At 47.3% G+C, this 24,581-nt stretch overlaps 1 protein-coding gene across 1 annotated transcript in view; it reads right to left on the bottom strand.

The window, feature by feature from the left end:
* Positions 1 to 2: 2 nt before the first annotated feature.
* Positions 3 to 24,581, bottom strand: part of LPCAT3 (lysophosphatidylcholine acyltransferase 3) — a 36,031-nt gene continuing 11,452 nt past the window's right edge. The window contains exons 2-13 of the mRNA XM_061418065.1: positions 5,862 to 5,969; positions 4,998 to 5,104; positions 4,257 to 4,350; positions 4,100 to 4,137; positions 3,546 to 3,724; positions 2,634 to 2,742; positions 2,023 to 2,109; positions 1,686 to 1,852; positions 1,116 to 1,263; positions 880 to 1,038; positions 642 to 764; positions 3 to 405 (exon numbers count right to left, since the gene is read on the bottom strand). Of these exons, the coding sequence (XP_061274049.1) occupies positions 648 to 764; positions 880 to 1,038; positions 1,116 to 1,263; positions 1,686 to 1,852; positions 2,023 to 2,109; positions 2,634 to 2,742; positions 3,546 to 3,724; positions 4,100 to 4,137; positions 4,257 to 4,350; positions 4,998 to 5,104; positions 5,862 to 5,969 (1,313 nt within the window). The 3' untranslated portion in view covers positions 3 to 405; positions 642 to 647. The remainder of the gene's footprint in view (positions 406 to 641; positions 765 to 879; positions 1,039 to 1,115; positions 1,264 to 1,685; positions 1,853 to 2,022; positions 2,110 to 2,633; positions 2,743 to 3,545; positions 3,725 to 4,099; positions 4,138 to 4,256; positions 4,351 to 4,997; positions 5,105 to 5,861; positions 5,970 to 24,581) is intronic.

The following is a 24,581-nucleotide window of genomic DNA, read 5'->3' as shown; positions in this document are numbered from 1 at the left end:
CGTGAAAAAACAAACAAACTGAAGTGATTTTATGTGGTACAGTCAGTCCAAGGTAGAAAAGTGGAGCAGGCGGGGCCTTGCCCCTCCCTTCCCCCCATGGGGGCGCGGAGGCAGCGGCTTGGATACAATCATAGTAAATTGGCAGAAGAAAAACACAAGTTCCTGGCTAGAGGGGGAAGAGATAAGGCAACGTGCATGGGGGAGCCCAGAGGAGGGACGTGGGCCCCTCTGCTCCTCCCACGAGAGTTTCCCCTTTGGCCCCAAATGGAGACGTGGCCGGCGGCAGAGGCACAGCTGGGGAGCCCCGTCTTCCCACACCCGGGCTTCTGGTTCTCTGTGCTCCAGGGCGGAGGACTGCTGCGAAGGGAGGCGGGTTGTTGGTGTGCCAGTCCTGCGGTGGGCCACCTGTGGGGAGAAAGCGGGAAGCGTTGGCATCACTTCCCGGTCGCCGGGCCCCAGCCCTTCCAGCTCCCTCCGGGCACCTCTCAGAGCAGTCAGTGCCCCATACTGTGTTTCTGGGAGCCAGGCCCTGTGAGGTTCACCCCATCTTCCCAGGACTACCCGTCCCCCGCCCTACCCCAGTCTGTGGCTGTCTTCTGTGACCTGATAGTTGACGCTCAGTTGTAGGGAGGTGTACTTACCAGGAATTACTCCATTTTCTTTAACTTCTCTTTCCTTGGCACCATCACTTTACGGACGTAAGGCAATATGAATAGTAGACTCAAGAAGAAGACGTGGCCAAGGAAATAGATGGACTTGTACACCTGTGGGGACACGCAGCCTCCGCGGTAGATGACAGCCTGGAACTGTCCCCATCCCCGCCGCCTGTCTGACCTCTCAGCAGTCCCTTCCCCTCCTGGCGGGTAGGCCCCTGGCTACCTTCATCCACTTGTCCCACGTGAAGAGGCAGAAAGCGGTCATTGAGTAACCCGTGAAGAGCCAGTGGATGGTCTGCTGCGCCAGATAGTAGAGGGGCTGCAGGACGGTGATGGAGGCCAACCTGCTCAGGACTGGGCTGTCTTGAATCAAGCTGGCAGCCTGGGGAGGAAGGAACGGGCTCACTCAACCTTGCTCCTCTGCTCAGGCCCCCTCTGCCCGCCATCCTGAAGGCTCACCTGTCTCTCCACAATAACAATGAGGAACTCCATCTGGAAGCAGACCAGGTACCCTGAGTGGAGGCCATGCCAGAGCGCCAAGAATAGCAACGAGAGGCCCTGGGATAGAACTTTATTTCCGAGGAACTTGAGTCGTTTGAAGAAGTAGCTGGAGAGAAGGGTGAGAGAGGATGAGCCTCAGATCCATCCTGCCTCCTGGCGCCCCCAGTGGGGCAGGAAGGCAGTGTGCTCCGGTCACTTTAGAATGAAAGGCAGCCAAGCTGATGAGTCACAGTTTAGACAGAGAACAAATTGAACGAAGGCTCAGCTGGGGGCCCTGCTTGGTACAATGGATGATGACGGATGGCCTGCCTGGTGGCGAGGCTGCAGCGGAGAGTGGGGTGGGCCAGCCCTGTACCCAGGCCGCTAACTACCTTGTTTCTGTTTTTGAAACATAACAGGAATGGTTTTGGGGGCGTTGAGTTGGGGACAAGAGTGGGCATGGCTGGGGGTGTCAGAGTGCCTGGAGGGGTCCGTCTGAAGTGGGGAAAGGTGAAGAAGTGATGATGCATCCCTGCCCCGGGTGCTTACCGAGCCACCCAGGTGTTGGTGTTGATGTTGAAAGAAGCAATGGTGCCCGTGAAGCGGGGGGTGGTTTCAAAGAGCCACATCTTCATGTTGGCGCAGGCATCCCACTTGGCTGTCCCATACTCGTCCAAGCCATTGAAGCCCAGCCCCGTCAGAATGCACACGCCTTCCTGAGGGAGCCAGGCCATGGGTGTCGCACCGCCACCTGGCTCCCACTCCTGGCAGGTGGTCTGTGATCCCGCCCCTCTATCCCCCAACACGTTCATCCCCTGTGACCTCACCCCCTCTACCCCTCACCCCTGGCAGGTGGTCCCCTGTGACCCCACCCCTCTCTCCTCACCGTGACCAGCCAACAGGTGACATATTTGTACAGCACAAACTTGCCCCAGATCAGCATGTACATGCAGCGGAACCAGAAGCTGCCGTTCTTGAGAGAAGAAAACGTGGGTGGGTTAGGAACGCCGCCAGGCCAGGAGCCCTGCCTTGCTCTCCCTCACATGTGCGGCTGACTACTCTGCAATAGGCCAAGGGGAACCCCTCGGAGACGCCCCGAGATAGCGGGGCCTCACCTCCTTTCCTAGAGTGGGGGCACTTGGGCCACAGGCGCTGGGGGCTTTAAGGAGATGGAGCCGAGCCAGCATCTCTCCCCGGGTCCTGAGCTCCTAATGCCCGTCTGCCCAGGGCTGGAGGGGCTTGGCCGGGTCGCCTGGCTGTTAAATGAGCCCAAGCTGAGCTGCAGGGGGAGGTCGAGGTGCTAATACGCACCTGGCATGGCCCTGTGCCCGCAAGGCTGTGCAGTGCTGGCTGATGGACGCCAACTCTCAGGTCTACAGCAAAACCAACAGGCAACTGTGGGTGGTGCTCCCACCTCTCAGCTATCTACGGGGGTCCTGGCCTGGCCACTGAATATCTCTGGTGCTGTTGTGCCGCTGCTGCTGACAAAGCACTCACTTCGTAGTCGTCGCTGAGGAGATAGTCTTCGGTGATGTGGGGGCTGAGTAGGGTGTAGCCCACTAGGTAGACCAGGCCCAGGGCCAGGCGCCGCAGAGCAGGTATGGTGCTGGAAAGGGACAAGCAGGGTCACGGCGGGTGATGGCAGAGGCCCCTCCCTCTGGCCTTCTAGAGGGCGAGCACTGCCTCAGCTGGGCAGGAGGATGGAGCATGCAAACCCTGAGTCTGGGTGCTTCCCCTCAGGTCCAGCGGACCTCTGGGTCTCCCCGGTGTGCTTGGGCTATGTGGGGACTGAAAGCCCGATGCAGAGCCCAGCTTTGGATCTGCTCCCTTCTCTCCTGGCTGGATCAATGCTCAGACAGGCTGGCCAAAGTTCTCAGCAAAGGGATCTGCCTGGTAACTTGATCAGTTTCCTGATTCCTGGTGGCTCAGATGGTAAAGAATCTGCCTGAAACGTGGGAGACCCAGGTTCAATCTCTGGGTGGGGAAGATCCCCTGGAGAAGGAAATACAACCCACTCCAGTGTTCCTGCCTGGAGAATCCCATGGACTGAGGAGTCTGGCCAGCTACAGTCCACGGGACTGTGAAATACATAGATTTTGATGTATTTATCAACATTTTTTAAACTGGGAAGGTGGGTTTTAAAGGCAGGGACATGACTGCTTCAGGCAAAATCCTATGGCATAAAAGTGTATTTTGACGTTTGTACCACAGGGTCCGGAGGGATGGTGGGAAGTGACCCAAGCTGACAAGTGCCCACTCCCTGCAGTGAGTAGGCACGGAGTGCCGCCGGTCACAGGGCGAGAGCCTGACTCACGGCAGAGAATGCGGCCGGCCTTTGGGAGGTCACTTCAGAAGCGGCTTTGTTGGGTGAGAGGCCTGGACGGAGGTCTTGATGAAGGGGGCGATTACCTGTTTGGTATCTTCCCTGGGACATCAGTCAGCTCTCCCCGCGCCAGCTTCATGTAGTGGTTCATGGAGAACTGGGGCCCCACCAGGAAGGCTCCATAGAAGTAGGAGAAGCCGGAGATTTCCAGCAGGGAGGGGACACCCCGTATAGCGTATATCTGCTGCTCGGAGGTCAGGGATTTCTGCGCCGAGAAGAGAACGAAGAGTTCAGTGTGTTCAGAGCCAGTGTGAGGGCTCCCCGCCCTGGGGCCCCACTGAACTGGGTTCTTCAAACAGAACCTCTTTGAGGGGATGACAATATGGAGAGGAGTTGGTGCTTCAGGGGGAAGTAGGTGTGTGGGGGGTAAGTTCAGCCATGGCCGGCTGCTGCCCCCTTCTGAGGGCCTCCCTGGCCGGATCTCTGGGCTGTGAGCAAGAGCTGGACTCAGGCAGTCAGAAATGGTGATCACACCACCCGGCCCGAGGGCGGGAGGGGAGGCCCCGCCCCTGATGATAACAGCCATCCTCCTCCCTTTGGGTTAAACTCCTTCACCTCTCTGCCGAGGCAGGGTACTTACCTGATCCTTCCCTCCATCATAGTAGTCGATGGCCAGACCTGAGCAGAGAGAGAAGGTGTGGGTGGAGCAGAGGGAGGGGGCACAGGATTGGCCAGTGGACTGAGGGTGGGTGGGAGGATGGGAGGGGCGTGGGTGCCAGAGGGGACCTGCCACTCACCGATCAGCTTCAAGGTCAGGACACAGTGTGGCATTGTCCACTTGATGTCGTAGGTGCCGGTGGCTGTGTTGTAATATCCGGCCAGAAGGTAGCCCTAGGAGAGGGGCAAGTATTTATTTATTCCGCCATCACTACAGTGCATCTCCCACTGCTCTGAAATCCAAGGTATTCTTTCACTTTTCCTTTCTCTTGCTCTAGAAACTGAACCTGTAAAGGGGAAGGGATGTCCTCAAGGTTTCTCAGCAAAGTGAGGGCTAAACTGAGTATTTAAAGGATTAAAAAAATTTTTTTTTAATTTTTTTTTTTTTTCTGCCTCACCGCATGGCCTGTGGGATCCCAGCTCCCTGACCAGGGATTGAACCCTGGCCCCAGGGCCCTCAGCAGTGAGAACTCAGAGCCCCAACCACGGGACCACCGGGCACTTCCCCAAACTGACAATGTAGATGCTCACATTCTGCAGCTCATTCCAAGTGGGTCTCCCGCTTTGACTTTGAGGGACTCCCCTCGTGGACAGATGGCTGCGCTAATCCCGACAGGCTCAAGAGCCCTGACGGCGGGGTCAAGAGGGCTGGCCTGCAAGGGACGCTCCCAGGGCCTCTGGACACTGACCCAGAGCCTCGCTGCTGAGGGTCGCTGTGGATCTCCTGGTCCACGGCTTCTTCTCCACCCCAGCCCCTGTCCTTCCCCCGCCCCCAGCCCAGCCGGCTGTGAGCTGAGCTGCCCTGGGAGAGACACGTTTACCATCTGGACGCAGAAGGTGGTGAGCACGGCGGTGATGGTTCGGCCCATCAGCCGGAGGATGAGGAACTGCAGCACGATGCAGAGCAGGGAATGGTAGAGCTGGGTTCCTGGGTGTGGAGCAGAAAGCACACTGTTGCCTGTTTTCCCCCAACCCCCCTTGCATTTCCACCCTTCCTGACACTTCTGAACACAAGAATATATACAGAAAAAAAAAAAAAACTTTGGTATTTGGATCTTTCTTCTTTTTAAGGAGTCTCCTGATTTGGAGGAAGAGAAGGAAATTAACTGTATAAAAATACAGGACTGCCAGGGAGCGCTTGTATTTCTGGATGTTGGGCCTAAGGGATGCTCCTGGCGGAACTGCTTGGGTCTGTTGGCCAGTTCTAGCTCCAGCAGAGACAACTGGTGCCTCTCTGTGGATGGCGACTCGTAAGGGCTGCTTTGTTGTTTTCGTCACTAAGTCGTGTCCGACTCTTGCGACTAACCCTATGGAGTGTAGCCCGCCAGGCTCTGTCCATGGGACTTCCCAGGCAAGAATACTGGAGTGGGTTGCCATTTCCTTCTCCAGGGGATCTTCCTGACCCAGGGATGGAACCCTTGTCCCCTGCAATGGCAGGTGGGTTCTTTACCGCTGAGCCACCAGGGAAGTCCCTCTGGTAAGGGTAACCATTCTCAAAATGCTTTTATCTGGGAGAGAAATGTACATGAAGGGAGAAGCTAAGCTGTGTTCCTGCCCATAAAACCCTCTCTTTGCTCCCAGAGCATCACAACTTCCCTCTCCATTAGATTCCCTCCAGGACGTTTTGTCTGGGTCTGTTCCTTCTCAGGCTCCCTGTAATTGTGGTGCTAACTAGGTTCACTCACCAAAATTATAATAAGCGATTGAGAGGCCCGTAAAGGTGTGGAAAAGGTGGATGAGGTAGCTGTCCTTGTAGAAAAGGTAACGCCGATAAAATAAAGCGAGGGGGTAACCTGGATGGGGAGAAAGAGCAATAGAGGGTTACTCGTGCCTGGTGCCCTCCCGGGTTTGTTCTGGAAGTTGATCTGGCATAACACCCAGCCCAGAGAGGAACGAAAACATGCAAACTAAGGATGTCTGCAAAGACAGCAACAGCACCCCTAATTATCAAAAGAAGCCTCTTTGTAAATACAAATTTAACATGGGAGATATTAATTTTATATTGAGGCAATACAAACTGGGTCCTATGACCACATTTCCTTTACCGCTTATTAAATATTGCTAGGAACTTTCTCTTGCATTTTTCTTAGATGATATAAGGGGCTGAGAGTGCCCAACTGTGCCCAGAAATGCCATTTTATACCTTGATGATCTATTATAATTCCATTACTAGCAGAGTACTGTCAGTCACATTATTAAGAGGATAAATACAAATGGTCCCTGGCTACAGACGGGGTTGCTGTTGGCATACACAGCTGCACAGCAGTTAGTAGGTGGGTACTCTTCACACACTTGAGGTCTGGGCACTGCCCAAGCTAGTAAATCCATTTAGGTATGCTGGAAAAATATCTTCTGAAGCCACGATTCAAGGTATGGTCCCAGGGTTACGACTGAACTACAGGGGATCTCTTGATGGCCGTGAACTGAGGATGCACAGCCAAGGGTTGTTTAGCGAACAGGGTCAACAACACTGGGTAGTCCTAAACTAAAATTAATTCGTTGCCTTGTTTTACTGCAGACTCACAGCCAGTGTTCCTCACATCACATCATGAAACCTGGCTGACGGGCTTGGCAACCTTCCTCCTGTAGTGCATGAGTAGAGAGCTGGGGTCCCTCCTTTTGTTTGGAAGGATGCTTTACCCAGTCTGTCATTGCATAATTAGTGTTCTTGAGTTAGTCATGGTTTATAGCTGCTGCAATTCTTGCATTTTTGGCTGTACCTTGGGCCTTGTGGGATCTTAGTTCCCAGACCAGAGGTTGAACCTAGGCCTCCAGCAGTGGAAGCTTGGAGTTCTAACCACTGGACTGCCAGGGAAGTCCCTGCAATTCTTAACTTTTCAATTGTAAGTTGCAGGTAATTTATCACTGGTGATATAGTTGTGAGTTTGCTTAACTGCAAGGCTTAGATGAGTGTCATACATAAAGTGTTGAATTAAGTGAATGAGTAAATGGATAATCATGTTATACATTAGCTGATGTTCTCCTAATTATTTTTCCCATGACCTTTTTTTTTTTTTTTTTAATACTTATGACCACAGGGACTTCTCTGGTGGTCCAGTGGCTAAAACTCTGTGTTCCAAATGTAGGGGGCCCAGGTTCGATCCCTGGTCAAGGAACTAGATCCCACATGCCGCAACTAAAGATGCTATGTGCTGGAATTAAGATCCAGCACAGCCAAATAAATAAATAAATAATAATAATAAAACAACTTCTGATCACAACCTGTATACTTATGTACCCTAGTTTTTTCACACAGCAGTGTATCAGACATTTATCTTCTTCTCGGTGGCAGGATCTACTGGTGTCCTTCGGATGCTGCTCTCATAATGGGCTAGGCTCTTTATCAAATATATAGCTTCATGCAAACAGTTGACTCTGTAGATAATTCTGTGATGACTGGCTCCTTTGCTCATTCATTAATCCAACAGATGCTTATTATGTGCCCACTACACGCCAAGCATTCTGTTTATGGAGCACAGAATGAGGGAGCGGGTGGCATGGAATGGTTTATGTTCTAGCCACCTAAGGTGAAGTGATGTAGGGCTGCTAGTCGAGGGGAGGGAGGCAACTGTGACCCTTTCACAGTCAGATGAATGAGTAAAGGAATATGACAAGCCTCATACGTACCGCGTGGGCAGAAATTTTGTGGGACTGAGCAGCAAGAATTGCTAAGAACCAGACCCAGGTACTAGAAAGTATATATAAACACCCAAATGCCTTACATCTTTTATCTTTTATTTTTAATGTTTTAGGAATGGGGCATAAATGAACAAAAACAACAAATAGGGTGGATCTTAATTACCTAGAGTACTCATAAAAAAGTTCCAGACAGCTAAGAGTTTACCCTTTAAAGCACTTAAAGGGTTAAAAACCTTTAACCAATTGAAATCACTGAAACCCTTCATCATTTGGGATGCTTGAAATTAAAAAACACAACACGCATTACTCTGCCTCCTTAAACTGAATATAACTGGACATTTCCCTGGTGGTCTGGGTCATAACTGTTCTAAAGGCACAATGGCTTTAGGACCTACCAGGTGCGCGCACACTGTCCTGCATTCTGAGTCCTTACGTCCATTTGCCGTACTTTTCTGCCCCTTTCTTTGCTATTCAGGGATCTATAGTCACTTCTTGATCTTTCAGTGCTGAGAATAATCGCTCTTCCTACTTCTAATTTCCAGCAGGCCTTAGAAGTCTTAACTTTGTTTTAAAGGTGCAAAACAGACAGACAAGACCTAAGACAAGAACAAAGGCCTTGGTGTCTTCCTTGCAGACTTAGTGCCCAGCTCTCGTAACAGCTGTTCTGGCATTCAAGGCCCTTTCGCTGTCTCCTATTTTTGGGTGTATCTGTGGGGCGTTGAGTTGGGTGAGGAGTTCCATGCAGGTGAAGTCTGATTGCGCACCAGGAAATGCATCAATAAGGAGATGGAGTAATTGGGAGAAAAAGAAGAAGAGTGCAGCAGTCCAGGTTACCAAGGACAGGAAGATCATCAGAGAGAACAGTGGCGCCTCCAGGCTCTGGAAGCCACTAAGGGGAGGAAGGAGCTGTGCTGGGCGAGTTGCTGTGACAACCTGGAGCTGGTTGTCAACACGGTACCCTGCTCCCCGCTGCTGCTCAGCTCAGCAAGCTTCGGAGCCTGGCTGCCATTCATCCCATCGGGGATGTGCTGTTTGGGGGGGAGGGTGTCATCCTACAAGCTGCTTCTGAGTCTCAGTGCTGCTGTGTGGGAGCCGATGCTTGATACAGTGGCTACAGTCACCTAAAGAATTGCTGAAAGAAACCAACAGAAGCAGCTCTCACCCGCCCACCCGCCCGTTAGTCTGACGCAGTAGGTCTGGGTGGCCCTAATGGGCAGCCGGGGCTGAGAAGCTCTGCCTTCCTAAACCCTCGTGCAGGGCAGGTCCTGGGGAGAAAACCCTGAGCTCGATGACTGGGGGCTGCTGTTTTTCCTGAATGGCACCCAACAGGCAGAGGTTTGCTCTCTAAACCCGGTATGGAGGCTTTTTAGAGATTGTGTGGCCCCCACACTGGAACAGTTTCTTCTATTTGATTGTTTGTTTAAAGGGGGACCCTGGGGACTTCCCTGGTGGTCCAGTGGCTCAGACTCTGTGCTCCCAATTCAGGGGGCCCGGGTTTGATCCCTGGTTAGGGAACTAGATTCCACAAGCAGCAACTAAGAGACTGCATGCCACGACTAAAACCCAGCACAGCCAAATAAAGAAATAAATATAAAAAAAATAATAAAGGAGGACCCTGCAGAAACTTGTTAGCAGACGAAGGTTGAAGATAAAATCTGCACCCTGAACTCGGGATTCCCAAACTAGAATGGGTACATGCCAAGAGCAGACTGGAAGGCACTCACTATGCTGTGACCCTACAGCAGACTGCTGGGAGGCACTGAATTTGGCCCCTTCAGGCAGGGGTCCCCAACCTCCGGGATCCAATGATCTGAGGTGTAGCTGATGTAATAATAATATTAATAGAAATAAAACACACAATAAATGTGCTTGAGTCAGCCTGAAACCACCCTCTACCCCTTACTGCCTTGGTCTTTGGAGAAAACTGTCTTCCACGAAACTGCTCCCTGGTGTCAAAAAAGTTGGGGACCGCTGGCTTCAAGGATCCCGGTATATGGAACGTATGTACCCAGCTGGCCTCCCCAGCTTGTCGCGGGTCGTCTCCTCAGGCCCCACTGCCGTCTGAGTCAGAAACTCGGGTCTATTAACTGAGATCGCTAGTGGAGTTCCTCCCTCTCTGAGATCTAAGAGTTGTGAAATTACTCATTAATCCTAAAAGGTCCTGAAGTTCCATGTGAAGAAATAGAAATGGACTGCTTTCATTCATGTCTGATGGATTTCTTGGCCTCTCATCCTGTTTTGCTATTTCTGGGCTCTCTGGGAATATGATACGACCCTGTTTGATCAGGCAATGGTTCATGTGACCTTGATGAACAGAAAACAGAGCATGTTTTGGCAGGTGTGAGGAAGAAGACAGAACTAGAACTGCTACGTGTTGTCTTAGCCAGGCATTGACACTGGTTTGTACCAAAAAGATGACAACCACCTCCAACACCACACCAAGAGTTCAGAGAACACCCTCAGCATATATACAGTAGCCGCTGCCAAACGTTTTGGTCTCAGCACTGCTGTTTTAAAAATCATGAAAAAAAAAAAAAACTGAAATAGAGTTAATTTACAATGTTGTGTTAGCTTCAGGTATACACAAACTGATTCAGTTATATGTGTGTGTGTGTGTGTGTGTGTGTATATTCTTTTTTAGATTCTTTCCCATTATAGGTTATTATTAATGTAAGACATTAAATATATCTTCCTGTGCTATACAGGTGGTCCTTGTTAATTAGCATCACTTTACACTCTTAAAAGCCTTCCGCTGCAGGGGCCATAGGTTTGATCCCTGTTTGGGGAACTAAGATCCCATATGCCATGAGGCACAGGCAAAAGAAAAGAAAATTAAAAGTTTTAAAATTATTAATTCATGAAAAAAAATAAACCTATTACACGTTAATACAAATAATGTACTGTTAATGAAAACAGCTATATTTTCTAAGTCAACAATTTACATAAAAACAAAACCATTTAATGAAAAGAATGGGATTTTTTTTTTTTTTTACAGATATCTGGCATTTGCTAAATAGAAGAAGGCTGGATGCTCAAAACTGCTTCTGAATTCAGTTTGTTGTAATATGTCATTTAGGCCAAAATATATGGAAAAAAAAATCTGGCTTCACAAAGATATACAGCTGGAAAGAATCTTAATAGCCTTTTCAGATAATTTTGGATATTCCGTCTTTGATAACATACAGAAAATCAAAACTCAGCAAATAAGTAGTTTCTTAAAGGCTAGTTGTAATATGGAATTTGAAATCCTATCAATGAGCTTTTCACACTGTTACATTAAAATCCACAGGTCTCTCGTGAACTATGAATAGATCTTTTAGCCAGGTCTGGTTTTTTAACAGTGTGCATTGGTCATTGGTAAAATATTGGTTCACTGAGTTAGGGAGATCTTTCAATCTTGAGACATCCTTATAATATCAAAAAAAAATCACATTTCTTAGTATTACCATTGATTTTCAGCAGAGAAGTCTTTATAAAATGGGAAGTTGTCTAGCTCATGGTAGCAAACACAAGTTTTGGAAAATTCAAATTTTCACTTGAAAGCTTGAAATTTATCATTGATTACAAACACTGTCAGTTATGTTCCTTGAAGTGACAGGCTTACTTTGCGCATTTCCAAGAAACTCTCTGCCAAATGCCCAGTCTAAATAACCAGCATGTCAGCCAGTCGTTCTTTCACGTGAAAATGGTGTTCTGTGAAAGAGAAGCTGTCAGCTCATTGTGCAGTTTGAGCCAGTGCACAGGTGCTTTGCCTTGAGACACTTCTGCTTTGGGACAGAGGGTGTTCCATGCATTTGTCTCATTTCTTCAAACAGAATGTTAAAAAGACATGTACTCAGGGTTGAGATTTTATGTTTCATCCAGGACACTCTTCGGTTGTCGTTCAGTTGCTCAGTCGTAGCTGACTCTTGGTGACCCCATGGACTGCAGCACGCCAGGCTTCCCTGTCCTTCACTATCTTCTGGAGTTTGTTCAAATTCATGTCCATTGAGTCAGTGATGCCGTCCAACCATCTCATCCTCTGTTGCCCCCCTTCTCCTCCTGCCCTCAATCTTTCCCAGCATCAGGGTCTTTTCCAATGAGTGGGCAGTGGATGGATTTGTGCACCCCCCACCTTGTTTTTTTTAGCATTTATTTTTTGGCAGCATTGGATCTGTGCTGTGGCACTTGGACTTAGTAGTTGGGGCTCGAGTCCTTCTCTGCTTGCGGCACATGGGCTTAGCTGCCCCCAGGCATGTGGGATCTCAGTTTCCAGACCAGAGATCAAGCCCATGTGCCCTGCACTGGAAGGCGGATTCTTAACCACTGCATTGCCAGGGAAGTCCTGGCTCTGCCCTTTCTTGACCGACTGCATGGTGAAGAATGTAGGGTATGCTGGTTCAGTTTGGTGTCCACACCTTCACTCATGCTTAGGGACCAGCAGAGTTTTTACCATCGCTTCTGCCCTGTCAAGAGCCAATGACAAAAGCAAATAACATTTTAATTTTATTCTGAAAAATAACTTTAAAGTTCTCAGGGACCCATAGGAGTTCATGGACTACACTTGGAGAAATGCTGACACAGAATGGTGTTTTGGCTTAATTTTCCTGGTTAAAGCACTCTAAATCAACAGGCTTTTCTTCCTCCCTCCTTTCCTCAACTGCTCCTTCTGTATTTTTTTTTTTTAATTTATTTATTTGGTGGCACTGAGTCTCAGTTTCAACATGTGGGATCTAGTTCCCTGACAAGGGATTGAACCCGGGCCCCCTGACCAGGAGGGCAGAGTCTTAGCCACTGGACCACTAGGGAAGTCCCTCCTTGTATATATTCTTTTTCTTTTTTGGAAAGTTTCTCTGTCCTTGGTTTTGAGATATCAGTTTCCCTCTTTTTTTCTTATTCTATTGAGATGTATTTCACATACCATCAAATTCATCGGTGTAGGATGCAGTGGTTTTTAGTATATTCATAAGGTTGTATAATGTCCCCACTGGAGTGTCTAAATTCCAGCATGTTTTCATCCCCCGCCCCCCCCCCAAGAAACCCTATCTGTGTTAGTGGTCACTCTCCAGGCCCTGGTGACAAAGTCACTTTCTGACTCTACAGATTTGCCTATTCTGGCTATTTCATAAAAACGGAGTCATACCGTATGTGGACTTTTGTATCTAGCTTCTTTCACTCAGTGTCATGTTTTTGAGGTTCGTTTATGTTGTACCATGTAGCAGCACTCCGTTATTTTTTTATGGCTGAATAACATTCCTTCGTTTGGACAGATCATACGTCATTTATTCAACCATCAGTTGATGGACATCTTGGTTGTTTCCACTTTGGGGGTATTAAGAAGAAGGCTGCTGTGAACATTCCCGAGGCGTATGTTTTCCGTTCTCTTGGGTATGTACCTCGGAGCAGACTGTTTGGCTCACTTACTGGCTGAGCAGCACTTCTCAGTTGGTGGTGCAGATCAGTTTTTAAAATTTCCCATCTGCCGTGGACCATACTTCAGTAAAGTACAAAGTCCTGGGCTTGGATGATGTGGCACTATGGAACTCCTGTGAAAATCCCTAAATGTTCACTCTTACTCTCCACTCGCTTTGAGCTTTGACTTGGCAAAGGGTGGTGACAAATTGCACCAACCTCTCCTTTGCCTCTTTCACTGAAGGCTTTTTCTTCTGACTCCTAAACATGGCTGACCTCCAGAGTCAGTCCCGACCCTCTGCTATGCTGTCCACACCGTCTCGTTGGAAACCCCATCTACTCTCATGTAATTTAACGTGATCTTTATGCCAAAGACAACCTCACACCTTTAATCCTGACCTCTCAGGTTTCAGTTCCACATTTCCTACTTCCTGGTGGGGCATTTTCAGTTTGATATCTTGCACCATCTCTAACTCTGTGTAAATAAGACATGGGCTTTCCCCTGAATCAGGCTTCTCTCAGCTTCTTTGGTTGATTAATGATGTTACTGCGCTCCGGGCCACACAGCGACATTCAAAGGCTTTAAGTTGTCTCCGCCTCTTCCCTTTTTCCTCAGTGCCCATATCTAGTCACCAAATCCTGGTTTGTTTTTGTTTTGGCCACACCACAAGGCTTGCAGGATCTTAGTTCCCCAACTAGGGACTGAACCCATGCTCCCTGCAGTGGAAGTCCAGAGTTCTCAGCCATAAGGACCGCCAGGGATTTCCCCCACAAAATCCTGTCCATCCCTCCTTTCCAATGTCTCGCGCCACCATCGCATCCCCTTCTTTCCCATGCTACATCTGCAGGGAAGGCCCTCAAATGCTCCCCCTTCAAGTCTTGCCACAACCTCATCTCTGCCTGTAGCTGCATCCCCTGACATCCTCCACCAGGGGGCTCTCCCTGCCATTCCTGCTCAGAAGCCATCAGTGACTCTACCTGACCACTCCACACAGCATCAGCCCCCCAGTCCAAGATTCAAGGTCTACCTTCTAAATTAAATTTCTGGGCAAAGCCTCCACCCTCCTCCTCTAGCTAACTGCTATGCTAGTTTCTTCTCAAGCATGCCTTGTGTCGGGAATTCCATGGTGGTCCACAGGTTAGGACTCTGCGCGCTCACTGCCAAGGGCCCTTCAGGGTTCAATCCCTGGTCAGGGAACTAAGATTCCACATGGAATGTGGTGTGGCCAAAAAAAGAAAAACCCAACCAAACACACAAACCACAACAATGCCCCCCTCCCCCCAAATCCAAACAAAACATGTCTTATGTCTTTAATCTCTAGACCTTCACTCATGCCGGTCCCTTTGGGTGGGATCTTCTTCAACTGCCCCTCTAAACAAGTGAAGTCCTACCCATTCTTGAAAAACACTCAGTTCAAGTGTCTCCTTCTTTAGGGTTACTATAGACCACAATTAATTCATGACCCTGCACATTATGGACTCCTGCCTTAAATACATGGTGCTTAGGACAAAGACTTATTTGGCAAAATCATTATGTAATACAAGTTGCCATTCCTTACACTAGTGTTTTGTATTAAAACTATCACAAGTTCACAATCTCCTTTCCTAAAGTTCTTCTGTGTCTTTGGATCTCCCATAGCATGCTATCCCTGCATACTTCATTTTCTGATGGGTTGACCTACAGTAATTGACACTTAATAGTGGTTTGAGTGTCAGTTTCCTCATCTGTAAAATGGGGACAGGACCTGCTCCAGTGATTATTGTAAGGGCTAAAGGGGATGGGGAAACAGTGTCAGACTTTATTTTTTTGGGTTCCAAAATCACTGCAGATGGTGACTGCAGCCATGAAATTAAAAGACACTTACTCCTTGGAAGGAAAGTTATGACCAACCTAGATAGCATATTCAAAAGCAGAGACATTACTTTGCCGACAAAGGTCCGTTTAGTCAAGGCTATGGTTTTTCCAGTGGTCATGTATGGATGTGAGACTTGGATTGTGAAGAAAGCTGAGCGCCAAAGAATTGATGCTTTTGAACTGTGGTGTTGGAGAAGACTCTTGAGAGTCCCTTGGACTGCAAGGAGATCCAACCAGTCCATTCTAAAGGAGATCGGTCCTGGGTGTTCTTTGGAAGAAATGATGCTAAAGCTGAAACTCCAGTACTTTGGCCACCTCATGTGAAGAGTTGACTCATTGGAAAAGACTCTGATGCTGGGAGGGACTGGGGGCAGGAGGAGAAGGGGACGACAGAGGATGAGATGGTTGGATGGCATCACTGACTTGATGGACATGAGTCTGAGTGAACTCCAGGAGTTGGTGATGGACAGGGAGGCCTGGCGTGCTGCAATTCATGGGGTCGCAGAGTTGGACACGACTGAGTGACTGAACTGAACTGAACTGAAAGGGGATAATGCATATAAAATAGTCAGCACAGCCTAACATATTGTAAGCAGTCACAAAGTCTCACACACACACATGCAGATTCACATAGAGGGAGTCTGTAAACTAGGTCTTATCTGAGAAATTCTGATGCAAGTGGTATCAGGGGTTCCAAATCTAATCTTCTTTCCATGTGACAATCAAATGACTGAGGGATTTTCTTCCCATCTTAACTTTAAAAGAAGAGTCATTGTGTATTTATTTTAAAGATACTGACTCTGGCTTGCCAAGAGCACTTTTTCTAAAATGCAACATACGGTTAAATTAAAGCACTGGATGGTTAGAAGCACACCAACTCTGAGGTTAAGATGAGATTTGACAGCCTGCATCCCAGTTCTGCTACTTACTAGCTGTCCCCTTCGGCTGGTTGATGAGTTACTGCTTTTGGTCCTCAGTTTCACTAGTAGAGTATCTAGGTCCTGGCTCATATTTCAACCTGGTCCATATCAGATGCTCAGTGAGCGTGAGATGGCATCAACCTCTCCTTTAACAGAGGCCTGCCCAGCAACCTCAACCGACTGGCTTCTAACACCGTGAATGCCAACGGCTCTTGCACGTCCACCTCCCATTGAGGCTCTCCCCTGAACTTCACACTCGTGTGCCACGTGGAGTGGGTACCCGCCTAACGGGACACCTCAGACGTAACAGGCCCCAAACTCAACTGCTGATGTCCTTCTCTCAGCTAGCCTGCTCCTCCCCTGGCTTCCTCATTTCAGCAAAGCCTTCTGCTCAGCCCTTCTGCTCACACAAGGCTGAGGCCCTGCCACCTTCCCCTGCTCCTGACCCCCTCCCCTCCCCCAGGCAACCCTATCTGTCAGCAAACCCTGTTTATTCTATCTGCAAAGTGAACCCAGAATCTGACCACTTCTGCCCCTGGTCCATGTTGGCGCCATCCCTGGCTTGTGTTATAATTGTCATCTCCTGACTCATCTCCCCCAGTGCATTCAGTCACGCTCTGCTCAGCAGGAGCTGAAGTCCAACCAGAATGCCAAACTGAGCTGCTCACCCCTCCCCCACTGCTCTCTGACTCATCTCTGACTCTGGGCCGCCCTTCCTGGAATGGCAGACTTGTGCAAACCTTAGAGCCCTCACATTAACATGTTCCTGGCTTGGGATGCTCTTTCACCCATGAGCTCAAGTACCTCCAGCGCTTCAGGTTTTTACTGAAATGTCACCTTATCGGTGGGGCCTTCCCTGACCATGGTATCTTGAGATTGCACACGTTGCCCCACCCTGTATGCCACCAACACACACTTCCTGTTTTTCTTTCCTACTTTATCTTTCCTATTTTCCCTTGGCACTTACTACTTTTCCACATGCTGTATATTCTACTTATTGGTCTTTGAAGGCAAGATTTTTGTCTCTTCCCCCCCCTCACTGTACTGCAAGTGCCTTGTAGAGTTCCTGGTACAAAAAAGTTCTCAAAAATATTTGTTGACTGGATGAGAGAATAAAAGAATGAATGAACAAATACTCTGTATCCTAGGGAGTGAATAAAATATGTATTGAGCATCCATTATGTGGTCAGCAATGCATTAGGCAAAAGGAGACTATGGTAGAGTTGTAAGAGATGCTTTCAGACTCTGAAGGAGCATTTTAGAGAGAAAAGAATACCAAGCAATGATGTTGTGTAAATGCTAAGTGATGGAAATGGCAATGTTGTAGAGGTTGGAGAAGACAAGAGGTCAGTAATGAACAGATAAGTCAGGATGAGCAGAGAAGAAACAAGGGAAGGGAGTTCCAAGGCAGAATTATGTACTAAAGACCCAGAGGCAGGAGAGGGCATGGAGCAGTCATGTCACAAGACCGGGCTGACTACAAGACGGGGCAGGAAGGTTTGGAAAACCAGACAGAGTCAGAATTTTATATAATAGGGAAAAAAAATCAAGAGGATTGGACTTCCCTGGTGCTCAGAGGTAAAGAATCTGCCTGTGTCAATGCAGGAAATATGGGTTTGATTCCTGGGCTAGGAAGATCCCACATGCTATGGAGCAACTAAGCCCATGGGCCACAACTACTGAGCCTGTGCTCTAGAGCCCTGGAGCCACAACTCCTGCGTCTATGTGTCACAACTCCTGAAGCCTGAAAGCCCCAGAACCCATGCTCTGCACAAAAGAAGCCACTGCAGTGAGAAACTGAGAAATGCAACTAGAGAGTAGCCCCCGCTCACTGCAATGAGAGAAAAGCCCGTGCAGCAATGAAGACCCAATGCAGCCAAAAATAAACTGAGCTCATCACCTCTGTTTCCGGTCTACTCATTTCTGCCTTGGCCCTCAGCAATGGGGTAACATACCCCCAGCCCAGGCCAACTCACCCTCACCTCTTGTAAGAAGATCTGGTTCACAGGGTCAATGGGCTCCTTAGAGTCAAATGACTGAAACTGATCTCAAACTCAAAATTCATGCTTATTGTCGGAGGTAAAGGGATGGGAGACAGCGGATCCCCCCCAAAAGGCTATGTCTGTCCATCACTGCTCTTAGGGATAGTTCACTGACAAAATTATGGCAACTCTGGAATTTCTAGCTGAAAAAGATGGATGAAAAAACCTGTTTCAGCCTTATATCATCTGGATGCTGAAATTTTCCTAAATCATGTAATGTTCCCACAGATAATGGGTATTTTGCTTTGCACAATGGAAGGCCACTTTCAGGATCAAGTTTCAGTTCAATTTTCCTAAGAATCACAGACTAGAATATAAAACAGGACTGCTTTTGAACATGGCTTATTTGTATTATTTATTTATCTTTGGCCACGTGGCATGTGGGATCTTACCTCCCCAACCAGGGATAGTGCCCGCGCTCCCTTAATTGGAAGTGCAGAGTCTTAACCACTAGATGGCCAGGGAAGTGGCCATCTAACGGCTTATTTGGTATTGACAGTTTATTTTTTATCACATATTTCCACATGCTAGCTTTATCATGATTATTTCCACTGTGAAGAACTGCCATTCACATTTGTTTTCTTTCACCAAAGTGGAGATTCCTCATACTGAAGAACTATACAGAGGAAAGCAAGACGGATGGAGATAGGAAGGAGAGTGAAGCCCTGTGTGACTCTGGCTCTTTGTGGTGATAGGTAACTGATTGGTTACTGACCACACTGTCAGACGGGGGAACACTGGGACATTATGGACCTGGAGGTGGGGTGACGCTCACCTCTGGAATTTGTTCACAATGGTCCTGTCTCTATTCAGCAGATTAAGCCTTATTGATGGTATGGCCAAGGTGATAACACACCTGCCCCACTCCAACAGTCCTCTATGGCTCAGGCTGAGTCACATGCTGAATGGTTATTCATAGGATTCAGATTCTTTGAACCCATGAAACCTTATAAATCACTGACTCCAAACCCTTTATTAGAGATAGAAGAAAGCAAAGCCCAAAGGGACTAACTGGCTTGCTTCAGGTTAATAGAGCAGAGCCCCAGTTAGAACCCATATCACTTGATTTCTATGCTGATACTCCTGTCTCATGCTTTGGCACCTGGCGGAGGCCAGCAAATACATCAGTAGTCACTGCTGTTGTTCAGTCACTCAGTCATGTCCGACTTGTTTTGACCCCATGGGCTGTAGCCCGCTAGGCCCTTCTGTCACGGAATTCTCCAGACAAGAACACTGGAATGGATTGCCATTTCCTTTTCCAGGGGATCTGCCCGACCCAGGGACTGAACCTGCATCTCCTGCACTGCGGGTGGATTTGTTACCACTGAGCCACCAGGGAAGCCTCACTGGTCACTAGCTGTGCACTTTTAAAGCTATGGCTATGTTAATCTCTGATTATCTGTTCACAGACACATGCATGCCCACGTCTGCTTATCATCCTATCTAAAACCATTTGAAAACTTCATCTCTGCTAAATTTAGGTACTCCTTGTTCTTTCTTTCTTCATCAGTTCTTGGGGATGCTCCCTGCCTATCTTCTTAGGGTGCAATTCATTTCTGAAAGGGACCTCCAGCTGAGTATCTTAAACGTTTTGATGACTGTAGAATAGAATTCAGGGATAAATGATGAAAATGTCCTCAGAATAAGAACAGAGGGGGCATTTTAAGGGTAAACTAGTAAATGGCTGTTATCTGTGAGAAAGGAAAAAGGCTCTTATGAAGGTTGCAAAGTTTTTTTTTCTTTTAATGGGAATTCCCTGGAGGTCCAGTGGTTAAGACTTGGTGCTCTCAATGTTGAGACCCAAGTTCAAACCTTGGCTGGGGAACTAAAATCTCATAAGCCGAGTGGAATGGTGTGACCAAAAAAAAAAAAAAAAGGAAATATTAGTTTTTTTAGTCACTTAACCCAAACAACCTAAACCTGAACTGCACCCAAAGTCCCATCAAAAGTCAGTTTTTTATTGTTGCACTCAAGCCAGGGGCTCTTAGCAGTTAACAGGCAAGGCCATGTTAAGATTAGCGCCAACGATACAAGCTGGCAATCGTGTGTGCAAACTGGTGCTAAGGCTGAGAAGTTATGATGTTATGATGAGACAACAGACTGACCCTGAAGCCACGTTCCCTTGTATGACCCCACCGGGAAGAGGTACTCACTGGCTTCTGAGCCTAGGAAAAGTCAGCACCCCACCACCCTACCCCACCATCCTGGGTCAGGGGCCAGCCCTCAGGACTATCTCAAGCCTGATCAGATGCTCAGAACTATTTGTGAATGTTTGTCTGCACAATTACAGTCTTTTCTGTACTATTACAGATTGTGCAAATGGTCACATAGTTCTTTTGTTATGACAAAAATTTATAGACTGAAAGAATGTTAAGGCTGTTGACTCGCAGGCTAGTTGCTAGTCACTGCTGACTAGTGGAACAGGACAACAGATGTTGGCTGACCCTCAGGCACTTGAACACACCGAAACACCTTTCCTAGCAGATACCAGCCTGAGGCTTACATTCAGAGAGTGGTTTTTTAAATCATATTGTAAATCTTTGTAAATTAGCGAACCACTTGGTGGCAACTTCTAGCCAGATTATCTGATTGGAGCTAGACTCAGGAATGAAGAGTAATCTGGTTGAGAAATTCAGCTTTGCCGCTTGGGCAAATCACTTAAGATTCTTTGTACCTTGATTTCTTCACGTCTAAGGTAGGGATGTAAAGAAAGGCGCCCCCCCCCCCCCATTCCAGTTTTTCAAGGACCATGCCAGCAGCCACTGCAGCTGCCCACCAACGGCATACCTAGCGGGGAATTCAGGATGGAGAAAAACTTAAAGGCTTCTGTGCTTTGGATACTGGCCTAGATAGTTCAGATGTATATCTAAGGGACAGATGCAATGAGTCCAGATTCTTGCGTCTTCACATACACAGAAAGGCACTAAAATCATTAACTTGAGACGTCTGCTCTTTGTGACTGGCAGTAATCTTTTGATGCTCAAAGTATGTGTTAGCTACTTAGTCGTGTTCACCTCTTTGTGACTCTACCTACTGTAGCCTACAGGCTGCCCTGCCCATGGCATTCTCCAGAGGAATCTTCCTGACCCAGGGGTTGAATCCGGTCTCCTGCACTGCAGGCAGATTCTTTACTGTCTGAGTCACCAGGGAAGCCTCTCTGAGGCTCAACTACATGCTTTTTTCCAAGCAAGAAACATTCACATATTAATACGTCCCTGATCTCTTTGGAGCCTTCCTCAGAGCCACCCGAGAGGCGGTCTTCCAGGCTATGTTCCTCAGTTAAGGCCCTGAATAAAACTGCACTTGCCATTTCTAGGTTGTGTGTTTTTCTTTCAGTCAAGAGGCAAAATACTAGCCATCTTGCAGGCTGTTGCGCAGATTATAAGAGAAAATATCCATAAAAAAGCATCAAACATGTACTTCCTTGAGGCCACTTAAGAAATATTTACATATGAGCAAATATTTTATTTTATTTTTTTTTGAGCAAATATTTTATACAAGCCTATCTATACTTAACTTCTTAAAATCTGAGTAAGCTCTTTTAACCAGTTTTAAGACATACACTCTCAGGCTCAAGCCTCTAGCCTTGAGCTAGGGGTGGGAAATTTTGGCCTTTGCCCATCTTGATCCTATTTTAACTAAATTAAGTCTATAGCAAGTTTCAAAAATAAAGCTCTGAGTTGCCCCCAGAACTCCCAGGAAGAAGGCGATTTGCCACGAAGTTCACCCAGCTTCATTCAGTCTGAGGCCCTTCCTCTGCAAGGGTCTGTTTGAGGCCTGGGTGTGTATGTGTGTGTAGGTGTGGAGGTGGGAACTAGCAACATGCTCATGTGGTCATACATTGTTATAAAACATGTAAGATATTTTTATATTCTTTTTCTTAAAGTCACCAAGATTATAGAATTTTCAGGTTCTACAAATCCTGGATTATTAAAAAAAAAAAAAAATCAGCCACTACAACAAAACTAGGCATTTGTTGTCATTGTCAGTTAGTTGCTAAGTGGTGTCCGACTCTTTGCAACCCCATGGGCTGCAGCACGCCAGGCTTCCCTGTCCTTCACCATCTCCTGGAGTTTGTTCAAATTCATGCCCATTGAGTCTGTGATGCCGTCCGATTATCTCATCCTCTGCCATAAGATCTTACAAAAAGTCCTGAATGAACATTCGGGCCAACTCAGTATTTCAGACCCAGGAAGCCTGTTTAAGTCCAGGAAGGGAAGGAGTGCTGAAGTCACCTACCAGAGAGGTCTATCAGCTGGGAGCACAGGCTCAGCACAGGTCAGAGAGAGAGGCGGAGGGCTGGCCAGGCCTGCAGAGCTCCCAGCCTCATCTTCTCTGCTCTGTCCAGTCTGCCCCTCCTCTTACTTCTTATCTTTCATGTCTTGTGTTACTGCTTCCTCCTCTTCTTTCCCTGTTATAACGGCCTGAAGTCTTCTATTCCCCGCTTCTCAGCTTTTACACTTCATGGTTCTCTCTCAAAAATCTTGAATTAGTGTGCGGCAGCCTGAGTTTTTTCCCCTTTTGATTCCTGGCGCTGGTTTTCAGTGGAGAAACTGGAGTTCTTCATTCCTGTTGTGACTTGATCTGGCCAGGGGTTGCCCCAAGGCTGCCAAGTGGCTAATTAGCTTTACACAACCCTCTCGAATAACTTGTCTTGGTAATTTTCCTCCCTCCCTCCTGTGAAGAGTTGCCAAATCTAGGCTTGTAAGTACAAACAAAGCAGGTGAGACTTCTTTTTCGCAACAAGTATTCCAGCAAGTGAAACAATAAACTCTTCCTGAACCAGCTGGGATTCTAACAGGAGAAAAGACAATGGCATCACACCCTCTAACTGAACCTATGAATCCGAGCGGCTGTGGATATTTGTTGGGTTCTGTTTCTCTACCTTTGTGAGCATACCTACTCACTCTTTATTCTTCAAGTCTGCGGATTTGGTGAATTTTAGTACATTCACAATGTTGTGCAACCACACCCACTACTAACGCCCCAATACCTCCATCACGCTAACCAGAAACCCCACACCTCTCAGCCGTCACCCCCAATTCAACCCTCCTCTCATCCCCACCAGCCACCAATCTACTTTCTGTCTTTATGGATTTGCCTCTTCTGGGCATCTCACATAAACGGGAGCAGACGTTACGTGGCCATTTGTGCCTGGCTTCTTTCGCTCAGCACCATGTTTTCAAAGTTCATCCACGCTATAGGAAGTATCAGTACTTCATTCCTTTTTATGGCTGAATATTCCCTTTTATGAATATTAATATTTTGTTTATCCATTTGTCAGTTGGGTCATCCATTGTTTGTCAATGATAATAATGTGATGAATATGTGTGTACAGGTTTTTGTGTGAACATATACATCAACTCTTTTGGTAACATAATTAGGGGCAGAACTGCTGGGTCCTACTATAATACGTGCTTAACTTTGAGAAACTGCCAAACTGCTTTCTTCAGGGGCTGTGCTGTTTGACGTTCCCACCAACCACCCATGAGGATTCCAATTTCCCCATATCTTCACCAACATTTGTTTACTCCTTTTTTTGGTTACAGCCATCCTGGTGGGTGTGAAGTGGTATGTCCTTATGACTTTGATCTCCATTTCCAAAGACTAAAGATGCTGAACATCTTTCCATGTGCTTATTGGCCATTTGCATGTCTTCTTTAGACAAATGTCTATTCGTATTCTTTGCCCATTTTTAAACTGAGTTGTCTTTTCATTGTTTAGTTATAAGAATTCTTGATATATTCTGGATACTAGACCCTTACCAGATAAATGATTTACAAGTATTTTCTGTCTCTCTCTTTTTCTTTTCTGTTTCTCATTTCTTTTCACTTGCTTTATAGTATCCTTTCATGCAAAAAAGTTTAAAATTCTGATGAAGTTCACATTATCCCTGACCATCCATGCTGAAAAAAATCCAATTTCTTTATCAGCATCTCAGTATTACCTGAAGATTTGGGAAGAACTTTAAAAACTATTTAAAATTTTGTATTTTATTTATTTATTCTGGCCGCACCCTGCGGCATGCCAGGATCTTAGTTCCCCAACCAGGGATCAAACCCACACTCCCTGCATTGGACGTATGGAGTCTTAACCCTGGACCGCCAAGGCAAAGTCCCCAAGTTAGGTATTTTAGAATATAATAAAAGCATATATACCTTAAAAATATAAAACGAGATTAAGACTTGAAGAAGTTTGAAGCTTCTGGTGAGATGATGACCTGGCTCCCTATAATTACTGTTAGGCTCTTAGAATAAATAATACAAGTGCATGCTGTCTAGGTGGGCTTCCCAGGTGGCTCAGAGGTAACGAATCTGCCTCCAATGCAGGAAACACAGGAGACGCAGGTTCGATCCTTGGGTCAGAAAGGTCTCCCAGAGGAGGGCATGGTATACTCACTCCAGTATTCGTGCTTGGAGAATCTCCATTGACAGAGGAGCCTGAGGGGCTACAGTCCATAAGGTCGCACAGAGTCGGACACTGAAGTGACTTAGCACGCATGCTACATAGGAATTCCTAGGCTTTACTTTTGTTTCCTTCTATCAGAAGAACTAAAGA

This window comes from Bos javanicus, chromosome 5 (genome assembly GCF_032452875.1).
Source record: "Bos javanicus breed banteng chromosome 5, ARS-OSU_banteng_1.0, whole genome shotgun sequence".
Classification (NCBI taxonomy): Eukaryota; Metazoa; Chordata; class Mammalia; order Artiodactyla; family Bovidae; genus Bos; species Bos javanicus.
Note: the sequence above shows the minus strand (reverse complement) of the source record. Positions and strands in the feature narration are given on the sequence as shown.